Source organism: Amyelois transitella, chromosome 11, assembly GCF_032362555.1.
Source record: "Amyelois transitella isolate CPQ chromosome 11, ilAmyTran1.1, whole genome shotgun sequence".
In the NCBI taxonomy this organism is placed as follows: Eukaryota; Metazoa; Arthropoda; class Insecta; order Lepidoptera; family Pyralidae; genus Amyelois; species Amyelois transitella.
In genome coordinates this window covers 4,962,442-4,984,626 of record NC_083514.1, presented here as the reverse complement: position 1 = coordinate 4,984,626, position 22,185 = coordinate 4,962,442, and the positions used below count along the sequence as shown (strand labels likewise).

The following is a 22,185-nucleotide window of genomic DNA, read 5'->3' as shown; positions in this document are numbered from 1 at the left end:
TCTTGGATGCAAAAAAAAATTAAATATTAACTTGAACAGATCGAGTGCGTATGTTATGTCCAAGACAAATCCAGACATAATTACATAATTAAGGAAAAGGAGAGCCTCACGTAGACTGCATTATGTCTAGATTCACCTCTAGACGGTGTCTGCCTCCGCCAGCTTCAGCCTGAGCGTACTTTGTCTGGTCTAGACGAATTGCATTATGGAAATTTATGTACCTAGACGGCTATTTACACTATGCTAAAAATAGGAGTTTATTTTCAAATACACGTTTTTTTTTCAATATAAATAAAAAGAATTTGCACTTTATTTATGAGTATTAGATATAAATAATTGGCAATCGGAGGCTATTAGGTAATTAAACCCATTTGTTTTTTTCCTTCGATTGTTTCATAAAAAATGCCTATAAATTGCAATAAATGGGAATAATAATAACAAAGTACACGGAACAAATCATGCAGATTGAGTAAGCCTCGGAAGTAGTTCGAAACTTGTGTTACGAGATAGTAACTAAACAATACATTATTTACATACATTCAAAGATAAAATATGTGATAGTGATATTGAAAGCAGAGTGAACGCGGGGAACATGGTGAATGGACCTATGCATGCCTTTATGAGCAGTCAGAAACTATCCAAAAAGGCTCGACTGGCTGTGCATAGGGTAGTGTATGGGAGTGAAAGTTGGGTATGGCAAAAGAAGCGCGAAAGCAGAATAAATGCAGTGGAAATGAGAGCGTTAAGGAGTATGATGGGTGTGAAATTGAGTGACCGGATAAGGAACAGCGTGATAAGGGAATGTTGTGATGTAAAGAAGATGTAGTTACAGGAATAGAAAAGGGTATGTTAAGATGGTTTGATCATGTGGAGAGGATGAATGAAAGCAGGTTGACTAAGCAGATATACAAGGAGAGTGTGGAGGGAAAGGTCGGAGTGGGAAGACCTATCCGAACGTATCTTGATCAAATTAAGGACGTCCTGACGTGACCGCCGAACTTGCATGAAAAGAGTTATGAATGTGGATGAAGCGAAGGAAGTATGCAGAGATCGTGGCAAGTGGAAAGAGGTATTCTCTGCCTACCCCTCAGGGAAAGAGGCGTGTTTTTATGTTCGTATGTATGCAAAGATAAAAATCTTAGACCCAGACCAATCAGAAAAAAGATTATTAAAAAGATAGTTTTTCGTTATGTCTAGTCTAGTTAGTCCTAGTCAGATTTCGAACCCGGGACATACTGTGTCGCACTACCGCTATAAAATTAATGTTAATTGATATATTGATGAAAAATTGCAAGCAAAGTAAAAGGTTTCAAAGCTTTTTTGCTGCTGACCCGACTAACATTTTTTTTAAACTAAATTATAACTGTCGATTGAATTTATTTTAGAGGTTTTTATGTTTTTTTCATAATATGATCAAGGCTCAACAACATCAAAGTGCTAAATATTTTTTTTCGCAAACAATGTAAGCATTCACGGCTATTGTCAGTCAATCAGACTGTGTTCTTATATTTGAATGTGAAATGCTAAATCCGACATCAAGCCACAGGTCAAGCGGTACAAATACAATCAACTTTTTATTATAGCCAGACAGATTTTATTTCAAATTGACCCCTCCGGATTAAGCAACACGCCAAGATGTAATTTTAAATTGATCATTGATGTTTATTTTTTGTCTGGGTCTTTTGTGATTTTATATATAGGCAGCTAAGCAATGTTATCGTAGGTGGTTACTCCGATTTCCAGAGCTCATTCACGATACATTTTGAATTATGATAAAATAATTACTACAAAACCTAGGTAAGTCATTGATATGTAGATAAGATTGGCGAAACTTTCCTAGTGGCTTTTATAGGTACGACAGTTACGGTACACTGGAAAATGATTCAGTTGACTGTTTCTCTAGTAAGAAGTTCTTCCTTCTGGCTTTAGTCCAGTTTGGATTCTCACCACTTTGGAGAGGCGCCCGGGGTATGCCTTTGACAATGGATCCTGGATGTGATCTGGGGTTTTAAACGAAGTTACTACCATCGGAACACAGCAACCTTCGCAGGTAAACTTAACCCTGTATTGTATCCATCATGTTTACACATCCAGTTGCCCGAATTTGCAGGTTTCCTCATGAAGTTTTCCTTCACCGTAAGTGCATCGTTAGAAATCAAACTAATGTAGAAAGAGCCATGATCTGTCTTGCTGTTGCACAGCAAGTCCACCACGTGGACTGGTGTAGGCCAGAAACACCGACTGCGAAGGAAGTTTGGGGCGCGTAAGGCTGCCTCTATACGCAAAATAGATTTGTAAATCGAAGGGGTATTAAAAGTTTTATGTAGCTACTTTGTTTTCATTATTGTGTGTAACATTGTTATTCAATGGGTTTTTCAAGTCGATTCAGGTGATTTAAGTGGAGGCAAGTAAACCAAAGTATACCAAAACCTGAGTGAATAACAAAACGAAAGGTTGTGTTTGTAAGTAGTTGAAGCCTTTAAGGAATTAAATAGTTATAAAAAATCAGTTCAGCCGTTCTAATTAATGGAACTGCTCCAAAATCGGAGATAGGTATCAACATTTGTTTGTAAAATGTGTTTTATACATCTGTTTTATCATAACTATGAATGGGTTCATATGTTAGTTAGTAGTTTTAATAGGTACTATTTATAATTCCACTGTTATCCTTGAATAGTTTAGGAATAGCCTTAATCCAAATATCCTTTATAAGTACAGCGAGACCCCACGCGATGCTCGCTGATCCTATTTCTACAGCGCTGTTTTATAAAAACATTGAGAGAGCAGAAGAGGACCATAAATAGTAGGTAAGAAGTGGACAACATTTGTACAATACTAAAGTCAAAACTAAATGGGCGTGGTTCAATTAAATAAACATTACTTCATTGTTGTATGCAGTATCTATGCAGTTCAGATAGAATCATAAGCGGGTAGGAGTACAGTATATGTTTTAAAGAAAACTATACTTTGTGGAGTAAATTGTCACAACTCTTTGTCACAAAATATATACATATGATATTTTATTTTTATTAGCATGCAATACGCAATAGGATAACACAACGGTTCGTTATCATCGAATTTATTCCTTAGCTACTTATAAAAGCTTTTTTTCTGTATGGAGCACATTTTTGCCACTATACGTAACAGATTGTCGTAATCACGCAGACTTCGTCGCCGCCAACCGTTAGTTACGACCGCTCCATCCACTTTAAACCTCATCCATTTTAATTTAACAAAAGTGCCGGCCGATAACGCGGTGGAAGAACTCATATCCGTCGGTTGGCTTAAACTGACTCACATGTCGCGGGTAAATGAATGCCGATCTTGCATATTAAACCCTTGCCTTTATCCTAAACAAGTTGGCAAAAATCAATTGTGCTTGAATGAATACCGACGCGTAAATAAAATAACGGTCTAAACGACTGTCTTTTTAATTAATAAGATAGGTACTCCACTTTCAAGGCTCTAGCCTTAGAAAGCTAGAAGAGGCTAGAAGCTTTTGTTCGGCATGTACACACGAATATCCATAAGAAGTATAAGGTAGTAAACCTATTTGCCAGTACAGAAAACCGAAACTTCGAGAAAATACCCATTAAAGCCTATGTATTGGACATTTTAAAAGGAGTTATTCTTGTCTTCTTTGTAGGTATTAGATGAGTTAATTCATTAATTATCAGCCATTAAGCTTATTTATTCGCTAAATAGAAAATGTTATACTGAAATGAAATACAGATTACTTGTTCTGCCAATATCCTTGCAAATGAGCCATAATCCTCAATACTCGTTATCTGATTCATATGGAAGATAACCGATATCCTCAGCCGGGTATTTTCCAAATATTCATTTTAGATAATACCACCAACATATTACCTTGATTATCATTAATATAATTTTGAGAAAGGACAATTTCATTTGTGCGCAATTTTTAAAGGTAACAGTTTTTATTAACTGTAGAAATCGGAATGAATAGCAACAATTAAATTTTAATGTGTATGACAAATATGTGAATGTAAGACAAACATCATTTGATTATCATGTGTCAATAATCAAGAGGTCTCCTTTTGTATTAGTTCAAACATTTCCTGGGGATATCGGCGCTATTACGACTCGGGAAAAACTAATCAGAATGCGTTTCGTAACTACAAGAACTACCCTCTGGTACTTTTTGTATATATTGTATTGTATATGTACGTACATTGAACGGCGCACCTACGTGCCTTTATGCTTCGAGCCTCGCCCCTAGGGAATCGTATCGAATTCGGGATATTCATGACTTTTTAATTTCAATGACTAAAGTGTTCTTTTTGTGAATGAGTATGAATAACAACTATAATAATCTATATTATTATTATAAGGCTTTTCTTGAAGAAGCTTGAATTAAAAGTTTTAACTATTTTTGTATGTTTTAAATAGATATCGACCCCATAAATATAAAGTCATAGGCCATTAGAATACTGGCCAGTAATATTTTGCAGCTAATTTGTTGGCAGCGAAACGTCTAGACGTGATCTCACCTATGTGATAGTCGTAACATTACTAGTAAAATGTTATTCACAGAAAATAATAGTCAATTAGTGGTGTATTTTCAGCTTCCGCATAGACAGCGTGGGCTATGTGCACGACACCACATCATGAACATTTAGCATGTCTCTTCAACTATTAACATACTCGTAGATTATTATCAATGATTGAATTGAATCATCAAACATCTACTACATCATGTTATAACTAAATAATATGATATTGTCGTACTAATTTAAAGCAATCAAAATTATTTTATCTGAATTTGACTTTATCAACCAAACGTCACATCACATCGCCTGATCGCGCACCTTTATCATGTTAGTAAAGATGTTTAATGATGTTGGCCGATCATAGAACACTGACAGCACACTTTACTGGCACCATTCTGACTTTCACTATTCGATATACCTACCAATTTTCACTGTTAACCTGAAAAACATGAATCTAGATAATTAAAAAAATCTAGACATTGTTGAAAATAGTGAAATTCCATTGTCTGTGACGTAGTTGTGGCATGTGGCTACCTCCAGTGTGCGTGAGGCGGGTGGCTCGAAGGGCGGGTGGCCTTAACCTTGAACGCCGCCGTCTGACCCCAGTACCACCTAAACCCCCACACACCCCCACCCGCTACCCTTTCCGTCCCCTTACTGTCCCGTCTCGCTTCAGACTAAATGAGGCTGAAGGGCGTGTTGAATAATTATAATCTGTACATGTACATGTACCTATTAAATTATGAAACTTTTGAAGTATTGACCTACTGGGTCCTCTGCCTGGCTATTAATCTGGATCTCTCGGATTCAATCTCTCGTTATGTTAAGATGTAAAGTGCCCTTTTCAGATTGATCTGAGTCTCAATGGATCTGGGGATCATGTTTAAACATATATATTTAGTGTTATTAAGTTAATGACTCAATTTACAATACATAATCTTACATTATGTATTGTGAAATGATTGTTTTTTATTGTTTAATTATTAATTAGCATAGAAATCCACATTGAGAGCTTCAAAGATCAGTTTGTTCTGTAAACAGAAAATACACAAAATCATTGAATTGTTTTCTATGAGCATTGCCCTCAAATAATTATCTATTTTTCAAAACAGAACATCTACTTTTCTGTTGTAATTTTAATTTTATGAACAGACAATATAAACTTTCGTTCAAAAGTTTCTATTTTGATTACTAGCACTACTTGTACTTTTAGGATTGGGTATTGATTCTGCAAACCACGACCCATTATTAAATTAAGTATGTAAGTATCAGATGCCAAAGTCTTAGAATGCCTTTGAGTAGTTAGTTCGTAATAATTTGTTGGTACATGGCACTAGGCATTCAAAAGGTAGTACACACCTATTAACGATACCAAAAGCGCATCTCTTATGTTAGTTGGTTTTAACTTTTTATGTCCCAATTTATTGTATGACATTTTTATATACAAATCATAAATATCATACAAAACATTTTTGTTTTTAGTGTAAGTATTTTATTTATATTAGTGTTTAAGTTAGTTTTCTTTAAAAAAGTGGCTGATCAACGCCACAGAATACAGAGAGTCAAAGCTTTTTTAATCTGTTTTATGGAATCTTCCGCCACGTCGCCCCTCTGGCGACTTAGTTTAATCAAGAGATTCATAATGTCAGAACAAAAAATGGTAAAATTCATGGCAAAAAAATTCAGCATAAATAAAAATTTATTTTCGAGAATCAAGTAAACGTAGCAAGCGTTGTACCTAGTACCTAAAGTACATTGATTACGCTCCCTTTTCGAAAGGAGTATAGCCTACCCTATACTTTGCAATCTTTTCACTTACAACGATCCCTGAATACTTCCTTTGCTGCATCCACATTTTTCAAACCATGCAAGGTAGTCGGTTTAGTTAAACGATTTTAAAAAATACCTATAGACATATATTGCGACAACTTTTACATTTTTTTTTACATCCAGTCAGCTCCAGTGAGCTAATTATATTCATAACAAAAGAATATGGAGAGGATTGATGTGGATTGATGATCTGCGAGGTTAGGTCACGGCGACCTGCCGTCCTCCAGACAGCACGGCGACAGAAGGTCGCCGCTTGTTGCGCACTGCGACACTGCACTTTTATTATTTATCGGTTTAAAAACAATATTCAAATAGATTGAAACATTCATGTCAAGATTAAATTACCATAACTACTATTTCCTGGTATAGGTAATATAATTTAATACATTTTTTAAATGAGATGGATGACCACATTCTCAATGGAGTATTTTTATTTCGTTCCTAATATTAAAAGATCATAGTGACCGTAGCCTAACAGGTTGTTGTTGAAGTCATAAAAGAATACACGATCAACAAACAAACATGCATAATTGTCTTTCTACATTGGTTATTGTTATACATTGTTATTGTTAGGTAAAACAATAAAAGTATTTGTTCTGTAAATAAAACATGGTAACTGCTAACGTGTGATTGCATTGTATCGAGGGTGCATGCACCGTCTGGGCGCGGCAAGGGCACAAGGGCGCTGCATAGAGGGCGCCCTTGCGCGTCCGCTGCCGAGACTGGCGCGGACCACGCAGTCCAAAGACGATGGCGTGGAAAGAGATTCGATGTGCAAGTCACTAAATAGACCAAACCATGGTGAAGTTTAATCAGTTATTCCAAATATCGACTGCTGGATTTTAATGAATTTATTTTAATTGGCTTTTCTCTGCGGCGTGTCCAACATCGATCTAGCTTCTCTCTCTTTTACAGTGAGAGATATCAAGAATCAGGTTAACTGGATTGTCACTTGATATCTTTAAACATTTATTACTTATATACATTATTTACATACATGCAAATAAGTGTTGCAATTATAAATAGCCTAACTCCACTTACCAATCTAAATTGTTTGATTGGTTTTACCGACAGGAGGAAGGGAGAGAGAGAGACAGACAATGGAGTGATCCCATTCTGCTTCGTAAAAAATAAGAGGACTAGCTATTTAGGACTTTAAACCAAAACACTGTAGGAAGCTGTGCATTTTTAAAAAATAGTTAAAAATAGGCGCCTATTGAAATTTCATAACGGAGTTGAACATTTTAATGCAGTGTGAGAATTTGAGTCGCAGTTTTTTTTTAATTTTTTTGAGAACAAAATTACATTTTATTTAGGAAAATATAGGTACTTACTGTAAATTGTTTTTATTATAACAACTCAATGTACATAATGTATGTTGGATTAGATTACAATACAATGGTGAATTTTACATCCCTTTCACGTCCATACGTCTCGGAATCAAAATTTGATAAAGGAAACAATTGACTATTTATTTTTATTACTTAGCCTTAAAACATGAGCTGCATAAAGTGCACTGGCTTGTGGTGTCTGAGTGCATGATGAAACTCACTGGATTATTTTGATATATAACATGCAGAAAGAGCAGTTTAAAAAACGAAGGTGGTAACTTTGTTTAATATTAACAGACATTTTTTAAATATATTTTATTATTCCAAAGATTAAAAAAAACTCATTATACTCCTCACCGTAGGTTATTTCGTATTGATTACAGCCTCTTTGCTGTACTGCAGTGTCACAGCAAGGTCAGCGTCAAAATCACTCCACGTCATCAGTCCGCTTACACAATGACATTTTTTACCATTTATTTAACTGTCATTAACTTTGTGCCGTGATCTGTGTAAATCATCATTTGCAAAATGCATCTTACAATACTTACTAGACCAAAAAGATGGGTAAACTTCACAATTTTGATCTATCTATATCTTATATATGTTTGTCTCCGTACTCCTCCGAAACGGCTTTACCGATTTTAACCAAATTTTGCATGCATATTCAGTAGGTCTGAGAATCGGCTAACATCTATTTTTCATACCCCTAAGTGTTAAGGGTTGACCACCCTTAACATTTTTTTAACTAGAAATAACTTAAAACTTATTTATATGGCAAAACAACGTTTGCCAGGACAGCTAATAAGTATCAAAACTCTTTCGTTACTGAGTAACTGACTGCCTAACAATGCACAACCCGAACCGCTGAGTCTAGTTTCCTTATGTGGTCTAGGGATGCACTAAAAGTGGATTTCCCGATATTCTTATGGAAGCATTTTGATTTACGCAGGCGAAATCTTTCAGAGGAAACCCAAATATTCAGAGCAACTTGATGTGTAACCATGATACAAGAAGCACCTTTTTACAGCAATGGCTTACATACATCATACATATAACCTGACTTACCTACTCCGTGGTTTTTGATGGATTCCACTTTTCTACTTGTCCCAAAAGTTGATCAACTTCTAAAAGTTTTCACTATTGTCCATCTATATCTGATAAATATTAACTTAATTATAAAACAAGTAGGTATAAGTACTTATACGTTCTTTTTATTAACTGGTATTAAAACAGTAATAATAAATAACGAGCATTTTTGTTGAAATATCTGATATAACTTGTAATTGCTGCCAATTATTCGAGATTTAACGATAATTAAGCCTTTTCCAGTGTCTGCGCATCGTAAATCAGAATGAATCATGAGAGCCAGAGGACGTTCGGAGGTTTAGGTGGACAACGGAAGCCCCCAAAAGGGCAAAGCACCCGCCCATTATAATTTTAAACACAAAAAAAAACAGCAAATAAGAAGAAACTATATTTGCTGTCATTGTCGTAATTACATTAAATATTTTCTTTTTCCCGCGCAAATTGTAAATTTCAATAAAGGGGACTTTCAAAGGCACCAGCTTTAGCCACCAATATTCGTAATATGCCTTGATACTAAAAATTCAGTTAATTGTTAACAATTAAATATGCATTAGATAAATAATTCTCTAAGTTACTATTTCTTACATAATTCAATTTTTCGTAAATTTTAATGAGTTTATATAGATCGTCCTGGCGAAAGGTCAAGCTTGCATGAAGAGAGTTGTGAATGTGGATAAAGCGAGAGAAGTATGCAGGGATCATAATAAATACAATTGTCTCTACTCCCTTTCTGGATGAGAAGCGTGATTATGTTTGAATGTTGTAAAGAATTATATAGAAAACGATTTTCGCCTTCCTCTTATTAAATATCTTCTATTTTTATCTGGGCGATACCTTGAAATCGCATACCAAACATGTACCTATAGTGGCGGCAGGTTCGGCGTACACGGCTTGTGTTTTAGCCGACGTCCGGCCACTCTCGCCGCATTTTCACGCGACGCTGCTCAAACAGGACTTCCATCTTTCTGCATTGCCGCCGCCTACTTCCTTTCGTATCCGTTACCGATTTACACAAACTTTCCACCATCATTTTGTGCCAAGGAAAGAACTGACAGAACGGAAAGGGAGTGAGGGTCTGTACAAGTATAGCTCCGTAAAACATGGATCTTTTAATTGCAAAAAAAGAAGCACAGTAAAAATATTTAATTATTTTACACAAAAGAACATGCAGGAGAATACATAAATTGTAGTACAAAGGTGCTACTTATTTCAATTAAAATCTCTACTAGTAGACTCGTAAGATCTGAAAATCTACAAGAATTTCAGCCTGCTTATTATTTTCGAATTTGCGTAACCTGTCATTCAGTCACTTAAGGGTAGGCGTTGTTGTTTAACAAACCTTTATTATTATTTTTAGCTTCACCTGTTCCGATGTTTGTAAGCATAAATGACAGTTTGTAATCAAATTTTGCAAGCTAAATTTGACCGATATCCAATGCTGTCTGTGAATTTTTCGCTGCCAGCATGGAAGTGTATAAGATTTGCTATTTTAACGTTTCAATCAAATACGGGGAAACCGGAATGTATGGTAATTCGGTCTTTGTTTTGAGTATCGGTGCAACGTCCAGCGGGGGCGGCGGGCGGCGCCGGCGCACTGCAACCGCGCTGCAGCGAATGCACCCGTGCCAGCTCACCCGTATAACTGTTACAGTCTGACACAAAAATAATGTATGAATAAAATTCCATTTATCGCACATATGAAAAACATAAAGGACAGCTACTAAACAAATAAATTAAGTAAGTATAGCGGTAAAATGTTCTTGTAAAAGTACCAAAAAAATTATCTGGCTTTAATTCACTATTCCTACAACTTAACCTTCAACATCAAGTGTTAGACTGAGAGACTAAATTATTTTATAAAGTTAAGCAAACAAATAAATTAACCTGTTATTTTCAGATTTCAAAACTGAAGTTTTGAATTTTTTTTAATGAACAAAGAAGTTTATTTATTAATATGCAAATAACTATAATTATGTTGAGCGCTGTACTCTCATCTTACGTTTGCATCAATTCGCTCATATCGAATAATCCGTACATTGACGTCGTAAATGCACCCACATTCGCTAGTTTTATACTTAGATGCGATATTATCTGATGCACATTGTCCATACTAAGTAATTCACGTTGACGATGCACTTTATGTTCAGAATTAAGATATTTTGATATTGTTGCTTAAACTACAAGGGTTCTTTGATAAATTTAAGTGACATTTATCAAAGAACCCTATATAGTTTAATAAAAAAAAATATTATAAACTATAATATTTCAAGCAAAATTGAGAAAAACCCTTACAAATAAAAAATTCTCGTGTGTTCTCACAATGTTCGTTCTCGTACTCCTCCGAAATGATTTGACCGATTCTCATGAAATTTTGTGAGCATATTGAGTAGGTTTGAGAATCGGCCAACATCTATTTTCCATATGTTATACCTTAGTGATAAGGATTGTCCACCCTAAACATTTATTTTTTAACTAGAAATTGACATGATTTTGTCTATGTGTATATGTGTATTTACAATGTAAAAATATATCGGCTATTTAATGAAATAACGCATCAAGAGTGTCTTTTTTGCCAATGATTACAGACATTACAGTCTAACGGTTTCGATTGAAACGAAATCGAACGCATCGATAATCGCGCGGCGCGTAGGTACTAAGCGACAGAAAAGCCGCTACGCTGTGCTACGGACATGCGCTGCTACGCCGTAGTCAAAATTGCTACCGCTACGGCTACGCTTTAGCTCTTTTTTATTTACAATTAAATAATAGTTTTTCTCCAAAAAAAATCTCATTTAAATATTTTATTAATCGTACAACCTTTTTTCTGTTTTGTCTATAATAGTTTTAAATGAGTTTTAAATTTTATCTTAATTAATATTATTAACGAAAATATTTTCATTGACATGTTCGATGTCAAAGGAATAAAATAAAGCAAAAGAAAGGAAGTTATTTTATCTAAGATTATATGCATAAAACCTGTATACTTCTTAACATTATGAATATTTGCTTATTTCACAATACACATATTATACACAATTGACTATAAATAATTTAATAACGACTTAAGTCATCTCAGGTACATACTTTGATTAGTTAACACGTGATCAAAGTATGTTTTAAATAAAATAATAAGCAAATGTTCTACGTGAACAACATATAATAACAGTATTATGACATCAGAGCGGCGAGCGATAACAACACGTTAATTAGTTGAGACTAAAATAAATTGGTGGCGTCAATCTACTAGACATTAATTTCCTGTTTATTCGTTAAGGGACTTTGACTTTCTATTGACTTCTTTGTTATAAATATCTGTAGATGTATGTATAGAATAAATTAATTTATATAATATTGTTAAATTAATTTTGTAAGTAAATATCTACAACTCAAACCAATGGAATTGCCAGTGCCAGCCCAGTGGTCACAGTGAAATTACTCCATAACTGCAAACACGATATGATCTATCTCATAAGTTCTAAATTCACGTTGTGATCTATAAGGACGTCACTCGAGTTACTTATAGTCGTAAAAACATAAATAAATGTGATAATTCGCACTTAATATGTTGGCAGCGATAATAACACTCTACTTAACATCCATAAAATGAATGATGATTATTTTTAGACTATTTTTTTAGGTACTTAATAACTTAACGTTATCATAACAAAATTTACATCGCTTTTGTGAATTAATAAATTTTGTCAAAAAATAACATATTGCAATATAACCTGAATTGGTTATTCGTGAATTAACTTTGAAACCTAAATATTTGATATTTATAACTGGATCAAAATTCAATATAGGTAATAATGTTTAGCATAGATTATAATTATAATTTAGTACGCATTCCACGGCCCTGTTAACAGAGTCTGGTTACGATTTCGACACAACGTGTCTCGCGGTGACGCATCAATAAATCCGTGTCGAGACAAGGTCGGTGCGAGGGCGCGGGCCTAGTTCGCGGTGTGGCCGCAGCCGCCAGCGCCAGACAATGGCAGACGAGGCGCGTGACTCAGCGGCAATGCGGCCGCGGCCGTCTGCGGCGCACCGCCGATATCCACTTTGTACCTTATCACTACAATATTAGGAAAGTTGATACGGCACGGCTTTTCGAAATTTCCTCGAATTCCGTCGTTTTGAATTTTGAGTAGTTTTGAAATCTCCGACTAAACATGATTCGAATGTCTTAAAAATATTCGAATTAAGTACTATGATAAAATAGGATCCTTGTTTTTAATCTGAATTTTGAGTAAAATGTCAAATCGAATAAAATGGCAAATTATACGAGTACTGTATAATTTTAGAAAGCCGAAATTTGAAAGAAAACGTATTCGTCTGAGGTGCACCATTTTTATTTGTCTATCAGTTAATCTTAAATAAGAGCTAATAATAAGTGATAAACACTAAAGCTTCCAATTAATCAATTCCAAAGATAAATTAACTAAGTGATACTATTGCACAAACGTTTGATTGAAATGAAGCCCAAATCATAATTATCAAAATATGATGGATAAGTTACGTTAGTCATTGACTATGTGCCTCTTAAATTAGTGAACTTAGGTTTTTATTCATTTAGCAACTCTGGCCGTCCCTTATTACTCAAGGTAAATAAATAAGTAAATAGGTAGGTTTTGTTTCTTGTTACATGCTCGGAACCAAGTCAAGGTCAAGGTCAAGGCGAACAAAGGACAAAATACTTATTTACTATTAAGTAAGGTTTAGTGAGGGTAATGGTGGAGCGTGAAGCGTCACGTTTAGAGTTTTTCAAAATCAGATGAAAATTTACTTTTTAGCATCGTCAATTTACAAAGCACAGTGAGCATCTTAAACTAAAACATGAATAAATATACACTATAATGTCATAACTAATAAACAATGTGTCCCAATTAGTAATTGGAATGGACACAGTACTTTCATATAACACATGTATTTTAAATTCCTAAACTTATTAAGAGAGAAAATTCATAATGTATGATGTGACTTTCTTTAGTCAGTACTTAAGTCCGTGAGGGCATAGGCCATCAGGGTCAAAGGCCTACTTTCTAAAATGCTATTCAAGCTACTGTTAATTCTACTGTATTAAATGTTATTAAAATAACAAATATTCTGATTAATTTTGTTTGTTTGTAAACTCTTTATTGCACATAAAATGAAATGTAACAAAAATAGAAAAAAATGCTTGATTTCCAGAATATAGCCAGCATCATCGTCTGAAACTGTGCATCCGCGGCCTCAACCTCAAGTGAATGTACGTGTGTTTCTATTGCTAGCCGTATTCATTTGGCAGAATTGCAACAACAACTATACATCAAGTTACGAGATATGAATGCTACGTGTCTAGCGTCTAGACGAAATGACTTCGCTATAAAACAGTTAATGACACCAGCTGACACAAGGTTGACCATTAAAATGCACACTTGCGAGGTACAGCCGGCTGCAATAAATACTAAACGATCATTGAGTTCGAGGGGCACGTAATGGTTAGAACCGATGTTGTGAATTTCAAGAAAAGAAATCATACACACTTCCACGTAATCGCTTCTTTATCCCTTATGGGCAGACAGAGCCAAAAATTTTAAAAAGACTGGAAGGACCACGTACAGCTGTACGTGACCTTTCTAGTTCAGTAGATTTATGACTGTATGATAGAATTAAGATAGTGACAGGTTGCTAGCTCATCGCCACAAAGAAGAATCCCAAGTTTTTTAGCCTTTCCCTTATTGACTTTTACAATTTGCACGAGAAGAAAAGCACACGCTATATTCTTCGCTACCAAAGCGGGAAAAAGAAAGCTGAAAAAGAAAGAAAAGCGCAATTAAAATAAGTGATCCATAATTATTGTGCACACAGTTATTGCTCCTATCTATACCTAGCTACGATATAGGACAACACAGAAATACCTATCTACTATGTTGCATTCAAAAAAGATGACAACTGTAGGCATGGGATGACATGTTACCGGCAGACATTGTGTTTACAAAACTTTTGCAGACAATTGATTGTTGTTTGGAGTCCACAGGCAGAATGGTGTAGTTGTTGTCACACACAATATAACAAGGGTACAGAAGTACAGTTGGCAAGCGGTAAAGGTGAACAATGTGTTTGTTACTATTAAGGATGTAGAGATGATGGAGTAGAGATTGTAATATCGGCTAAAGTCTTCATTTTCCTTAAAAATTGGAATAAGCGACATATTAGTCTCATTCCCTCACGGACGACACTAAAAATGGAACCAAAAAGTGACCTTTTCAGTTTTCTGAAAACTGATGTACAGTTTTACTCTACTTTGGCGTTCACAACTCAGGTCGGGCCTAGCCTTTAGGTTGCGAAGGTCAGACGTCAGTCGCTCTGTGTAAAGACCTCGCCAAATTATCTGGGTTAGGTAATAAACGATGGGCTCTAAACCTACAGTTTACCTTGATGTTACCGGAACCACACTGCGATGCTAGTTAGAAGGAGGAGACGCTAAGCAAAAGATAACCACATTATTAGAATCTCTGGTTTTATCTCTGTTTCATCAATGGTTGTCCGTGTTCTGCTGGTTGGCGGAGTGGATCGCACTTCCGCTCGTCTAGCCGAGCGCCCGCTTTCGCCCCCGCTCAGTCTAGACTAACCGACACGCTTCGCCGCCTGAGAAAAATGTGCCGTCCTACCTAACAAACATCAATACTATTTTGTAAATTATTGAAAATTACTGTCTAACATATCGCACTGCTTATGAATTGAGACGCTACATAATTTGTATGCTTTGCAAGAGAATCCTTTATGATATCTATTCTTAAATCGCCCTAGAAAATGACTGACAATTCAGCTCTAGGTTATGATATCTCGAGATAGATGCCTACTCTAATGGCGTCGCGTTATTTAAAATGACCATATCCTGTATTCATAACCATGGTGTGAATTCGTGTGTGTGTATAAAAAGAAAGAAGAATATCCCCTCAATACTAAATACGTATGTGTTTTTGAGTATCCTCGCAAATAAAAGTTCGTATCCCGGTCCTGCAGTCACGTTTTTACCTCGTAGGTATCTTCAATGCATCATATTCATTTTTTGAAAATAACTTCCAATACCTACTGCGTTATCAAAATTTCTTAGAAAAATGTCTGTGATATTATCTGTCAGGTGTAGAACGCACGTCTACGTCACGTACGGCGCCAGACGTCTAGACTAGACTGAAGGCTCTTGAGGTAACCGAATCCCGTTTTATCCCGCCCGCTCCTCTCTGTTATGTAACTCAGAACAACAGAGCACAGAACTCGACAGAGATCGTCGCGCATCACGACTTTCTTTTGTGTTCACCCAGTTTTGTTTGATTTTAATTCATATTTAATTTTCTTAAAATATTTTAAGGGAGTCTTCCCTTCTATTAATTTGGATCTCAGTTTCTCTGTAAGCGACTGTATTTGGATCAAATCCGATAAATTCTGTTGACGGGTCAATTCAAAAGTAGGTACTTGAATATAAAATGATTGATGAATTTGGATAAAAGAAAGTAAATATATATATAGGGACCATGGCAAGTGAAAAGAGGTACCTAGTCTCTGACTACCCTCCCGGGAAAGAGGGCTGATACGTTTTTATGTAAGTTCCACTATGCGTACTACTAATATGGATTTTTTTCGTACTTTTATTTTTGTTATATTACTTTTATTTCAAATTATTTATTTTGCTTATTTGTAACAAAAACTTGTAACAGTAATGATGAAACTGTTTTAAACTGCTGGAGAATCGCACTTCTAGCGATGCTCCTACAGTTTTTATTCAGAGTTGGGGATTACCATGACAATGGTTTCAAGATTGACATATAATTCATTCAGGAAATTTTCCATTGTCATTAGAGCATGCGGAGTTGACTGTTGCCCTGATTACATCGCAGACCATAACACAAACATTTGCCCAGACAAACTGAAACAGTTCGTAAACGAACCGTATCAAGTGCTATCGGCGCGCGATAACGCTGTATTGGCGTGGCTGATAACAGCTATCAGGCGGCACTCCGCAGGCTGTGCGAACGTGATACCGATGTTGTTCGCATACTACCTTACTTATTGCTGGCTAATCTGATTAATCCTTCAGGGTTTAGGATCAGAATTTCCTCTTTAATCAACTATCTAGAAAAAGCTAACTATCGCATGATGAAAAATGGACTTTTCTGATTGTCCTAGATGAGTATTTTAGTAGTATTTATTCTACTAAATTCAAAAGTAACGACAATATATACGAGACAAATTACACAGATTGAGTTAGCCTTGAAGTAAGTTCGAGACTTGTGTAACGATACTAACTCAACGATACTATATTTTATAATAAATACTTATATAGATAAACATCCAAGACCCAGGCCAATCAGAAAAAGTTCTTTTTCCATCATGCTCTGGCCGGGATTCGAACCCGGGACCTTCGGTGTCGCAGGCAAGCGTACTACCGCTGCGCCACAGAGGCCATCACAATCACGTAATTTAAAATAGAAGCAGCTAACTGCAATTACCCACAGGTTAGCAATAAGCTAACAAATGACTATTGTTTGTCTAAAATATAGAAAAATTTAGTCAGAGCAAAATAGGGACTCAAATCATTTAACCAAAATTAATTATCACAGACCACTGTAAGTACAAGATTTTGGCTGAGTTATTTTTAAATATCTATTACCCTTGAAAATTATACAATTAAATCCCAAATGGCCCATAGGCCCGTTGGTATCAGGCAGACAGCCAATTGAAATAACTTTGCCAAATGTGTTTTTTATAGATCTTGAATTTACTTATTTGGTACCTACAAATTTTTTGGCAATTCTAGACGACGCGAAAAAATTCTTGCGGCCGCCGCGCGGCGACCGCGCGGTGGCCGCGTACTAACTGTTCAGTTATAGCAAATTTATGTTTTATTATCTAGGACGTAAAGTTGAAATTAATTTTGAGTAACTAACTGCGCGGTGACCGCGCGGCGTTCGCTCCTCGATCACACGGCGGCCGCGCGGCCGTCTCGCTCGAATCACTCGAATGTTCTCGATGTACGCCCCGCGCCGGCGTCCCCGCATTCTCCTTTCATTGGACTTGCGTAGACATCGTGACGCGCGGACATCGTGATTTCGAAGATGGATGAACTGAGTATCAATCCTGAGACATTGATATCTTTAGTGGAAGAAAGAAATATCCTTTGGGATAAAACAAGCGAATCCTATAAGGATAAACGTCAAACACTAAAAGCCTGGCATGACCTATGTTCAATTATAAAAGAAGATTTCAATGACCTTCCAATTGGGGAAAAAAACACATACGGTAAGTTTTCCATCTTTTATTTGGTAATTAAAAAATTGTGAACATTCATCATCATCATAAATCGCAAAAAAATATTATTTGAGTTAAGTTTAAAATTGTTTTTTAACTGTGATATTCTTGCAATAAACGAGTGATTTGATAATTTTGAGTATCTATATATATTTGTTTTGCCATGGTACACTGCCCTGAGGAGAAACAAAATATTCAGCAAAATTTTGACGAACATTGTCTGCTATTAAAGGATCTGCATATTCTGATCGTGACAGTGTCTGTAGTTCAAAGCCTGAATCGACAATTAAATTACCTATGCCCTGTTCTTTATGTATGAAGTTTTGTAATAAACAACAGGTTTTTACAATGTCGACTGTGAGCTCCAAAGATACATTTGAAGGCCGATGGAGGATCCTCCATTTATTGGCCATTATGCCGAAAGCGCATTCCACATAACGTCTTGCTCTAGTAAGACGATAATTAAATATTGACATTGTTTCATTGAGTTCTCGACCACTAAATGGTCTCAGTACATTTTTGTGCAACGCGAATGCTTCATCCGCGACAAATACGTACGGTAATTGAAAATTAGTCTCTGGAATCAGAGCAGGCTGTGGTAAGTTAAGTGTATTGTTCAGCAGTCTCTTCCAAAAGACAGTTTCTTTAAAAACACTTGAATCGCAGTCCTTGCCATATGCACCAATATCTACAAATATAAAATTATAATTGGTGTCAACGACTGCCATTAATACAATAGAAAAAAAGTGTTTGTAATTTAAGAACATTGATCCAGATTTTGTAGGTTTAATTATTCTGATATGCTTCCCATCCACAGCACCTAGGCAGTGGGGAAAATTTGCAATAACAGCAAAGTCTTCAGCAATATTCAGCCATTCATTTTCTGATGGTATTTTCATATATATGTTTACTAGTTCTGACCATATACAGTTACACACTTCTTTAATGATAAACGATAATGTTGTTTTTCCAATTCTAAATGCGTATCTTAAATCGGCAAACGTGTGACCTGTTGCCAAGTACCTGTAAATATATAAAATGATATTAAGGAACTTATTTCAAGCAATTAATTATACTAATAGTATTAATATTAATTAACATGTTTCCTGATAATGAAACATAAAGAGGAATCATGCGAATTAAAAATAACTATATTTTTTAATGTGAATATTATTTTTAAATTCCAGGTAAAAAAGTTATTCAGAAATGGAAAAATATGCGAGATGGGTGGATGAAATGCGAAAAGAAAATGAGGGAAAACAAATCTGGATCTGCAACAAAAAAAGTTCATAAGTACCCATACTATGATAATATGTTGTTTTTAAAGAAAATATACAACCCCCGCGAAACTAATTCAAATTTTAAGAATTCTGAGCCAGGAAAAAGTAAACCAAATACGAAAAATAAAGAATTGAGTGATGTGGATGCAAAATTCATGAAGTTTATGGACTCTGTTGAAAAAGAAGAAGACAGTCGTATGATGTCGTTCTTTAAAGGAATTTTACCAACTGTTGAACAATTCAATGATGAAGATACTGTTGAGTTTCAGTACCAGGTGATGTCTATTGTGAGAAATATAAAAGCTAAAAACCAACAGCTCCAGAATGCTGGTTCGAAAAGGCCTTACTTTACTCCACCACCCGAGACTACGTATCGTCGAGAAGGCGAAAATGTATCATACGAAAGCACCTATCAGTATGGTTACACTACTGCTGCTGGATCTGGACGTCCGACAACACAACAATCATCTTATTCTGAAGAGTCCGAATCTACCGTAGGTGGAGAGCAATACAATTTTGCCAGTCCATCCAATTCAAGTATCGACGATTTAGATTTTACAAATATATAGTCTGCCTTACAAATTTATATATATAATGATTAATAAATACCACTTGACCAAGTAATTGTTATTATTTATTTACTTACCGCAATGTCACTGCTAATCTTTCTGTGGGGGTAATACTGTCCCGCATGTTAGTGTTCTGGTGCTTCAATTTATCATGTATGAAGTTGAGTAGTTTATCAAATGTTTTAACATCCATTCGGAAATAATCTGCGAATTCTTTTTCATCTTCTCGCAATTGGTTGTATAGCGTATGAAATTCACCAAACTCTTCTCGCCGTGCTAAAATAGGATGAATCCAAAATTTTCTACAATTCTTTTTTTCTTTCTTTTTGCTTTGTCGGTACAAGTAATATGCAATCATAATTTTATTCTTCTTAGTCAAATAGCTCATAACGAACACGTGTGAATTTTAAGAAAGACCAAGATCAACTGGAAATGGTTCGGGTTCGCAGTGGCGTGGCCACCAGGCCTGACCGCGCGGCCGCCGCGCGGTCACCATACTTTCGTCGCGCGGCCGACACGCTGTAACATTCCGCGTCATATAAACGCGCCCTTACGGGAACAGAAAACCAACGACAATTTTAAATAAACGAATGTGAAACTTTGGACTTTTAGCTACCAAGCTATTATATTATAATTGTATATTAACTTACTACTAATATTGTATATTAGCTTACTAAATTTAATTGTAAGAAAACTACCTTTTCTTGGTTGAAATCTCTAACTTATGAAGAAACAGAAAATTTATTAGAAATCCCTGCTTAAAAACTAAAATTATTTTGTTTTGGATTCGTGATGGGTATATGTCCTTACGTTCATTTCGTTTTGTTATTACTTATTATGTTTTATTTCATAATTCTTACATTTTTTTTTTCTTTTGTTTCTTTTGTTTTTATAGACAGGTACATACCAAATGTACTTAAACTAGTGTAAGGTTTACCTGCATTGTATACACTTGGTTCAGAGTAGGAGAGGCTGGTAATCTGTCATACAGGTTTTCCTAGTACAGACACCAGTCTCTCACATAGATCATTATTTTGTAACTGCATGGTTCATCTTACTTCTTATTTTTTAACTATTTAATTCTATGCGAGAGAGAAAAAAATAAAGATTTATTATTATTATTATTTATTATAACTACATACATATGTACCAAGTTAAGCACTTACAACGGCTATTGTACCATAACGCAATTGTTAAATTGACCGCAACGCTACACATCATTGTGAAGCGTGTCTTTTATTTCCTAATTGTGTAATTTTATACTAACTGCTTACAAAATAGTAGATACTTAGGCCAAAGTATGTGAGCGTGACGAGTCGGGGACGGGATAATGTACGCAATTTTAATCAACACTCATCAGTGTGTATCCACTAACGTAAAATAATGACTACTATTTGCAGTAACTTCATTACGCCAGTTTGTTGCCAGCCAATTGTACCATCAAGTTCATTACATACATATAAGTTCTGAGTTATTTTTTTATTGGTGCTGGGAACCACACGGCACCATACCATCTATACGTACAAATAATATGCATAAAAGCAATTCCCATAGGGAAACTTCTTTACAATGCTGAACTTGTTTACTGATAACAAAGTTAATACTCGTATGAATATTTCAAACAATGATCACACAATCCCGCAAGGGATATAGACGTGATTATAATTATGTATGCATGTATAATATGATCCCAAATTTTAAGGACAGATCACTTACGTGACATCTCTAATTTTGTGCGTTGTAGGTCAGGAAAATTCTGAAATATTGATTGTAATTCTCCATGTTCTTCTAGTAGTCTTCGTATTACTCGTATAAGATCATGGTCTAAGCACCTAAGTTTCCAAAGAGGTAAGGGCAACCGGGGCTATCGCTAGGAGGAATAACAGTCTTAGTACTAGGAATAATTTGTTTTACTGAAATACTCATCTTCTAATTCGTATTACAAAATATACACTAGAGACTTGATGAACATGATCAAGTTAACCTTTGTAACTTTTAGTAACCGACGACATTCACGTACGGTGGTTATCAGTCGGTGAGTTCATTATTAATTTTAAATATATTTATTCCCTTATCTAACAACTATAAACAAAACTTATGTAGGTCCATTATTGTAACACGTTTATTAAAATTATATAAGGAATATAATAAAATTCCTTTTTAAAATAAATTAAAATATACATATAATCACCTCCGATATAATGTCTACGGTACCAAGTGGTGTCCTTTTCTATGTGGCTTACGCCAAGCCCCATAGAAAAGGACGCCACCACCAAAAGGACGC

At 35.4% G+C, this 22,185-nt stretch overlaps 2 protein-coding genes across 2 annotated transcripts; one reads left to right on the top strand and one right to left on the bottom strand.

Moving 5' to 3' along the window:
* Positions 1-17,859: 17,859 nt before the first annotated feature.
* On the top strand, positions 17,860-20,185 carry LOC106143240 (uncharacterized). Its single transcript, XM_013345263.2, has 2 exons — positions 17,860-18,043; positions 19,240-20,185. Exons 1-2 carry the CDS (start codon positions 17,860-17,862, stop codon positions 19,899-19,901), a joined length of 846 nt encoding a protein of 281 aa, XP_013200717.1. The 3' UTR covers positions 19,902-20,185.
* LOC132902269 (uncharacterized) lies at positions 18,037-20,451 on the bottom strand. Its single transcript, XM_060946670.1, has 2 exons — positions 19,979-20,451; positions 18,037-19,075 (listed from the first exon to the last, which is right to left on the bottom strand). The coding sequence occupies exons 1-2, from the start codon at positions 20,287-20,289 to the stop codon at positions 18,196-18,198; spliced, it is 1,191 nt and encodes a 396-aa protein (XP_060802653.1). The 5' UTR covers positions 20,290-20,451; the 3' UTR covers positions 18,037-18,195.
* Positions 20,452-22,185: the final 1,734 nt, after the last annotated feature.

What these genes read in the sequence shown, in the direction of transcription:
- LOC132902269 (XM_060946670.1), bottom strand. Translation starts at nt 20,289, where the DNA reads ATGAGCTATTTGACTAAGAAGAATAAAATTATGATTGCATATTACTTG. An exon ending in AGATTAGCAGTGACATTGCG is followed by an intron (nt 19,076 to 19,978) that starts GTAAGTAAATAA and finishes ATATATTTACAG; the next exon opens with GTACTTGGCAACAGGTCACA.
- LOC106143240 (XM_013345263.2), top strand. Translation starts at nt 17,860, where the DNA reads ATGGATGAACTGAGTATCAATCCTGAGACATTGATATCTTTAGTGGAA. An exon ending in TGGGGAAAAAAACACATACG is followed by an intron (nt 18,044 to 19,239) that starts GTAAGTTTTCCA and finishes TTTAAATTCCAG; the next exon opens with GTAAAAAAGTTATTCAGAAA.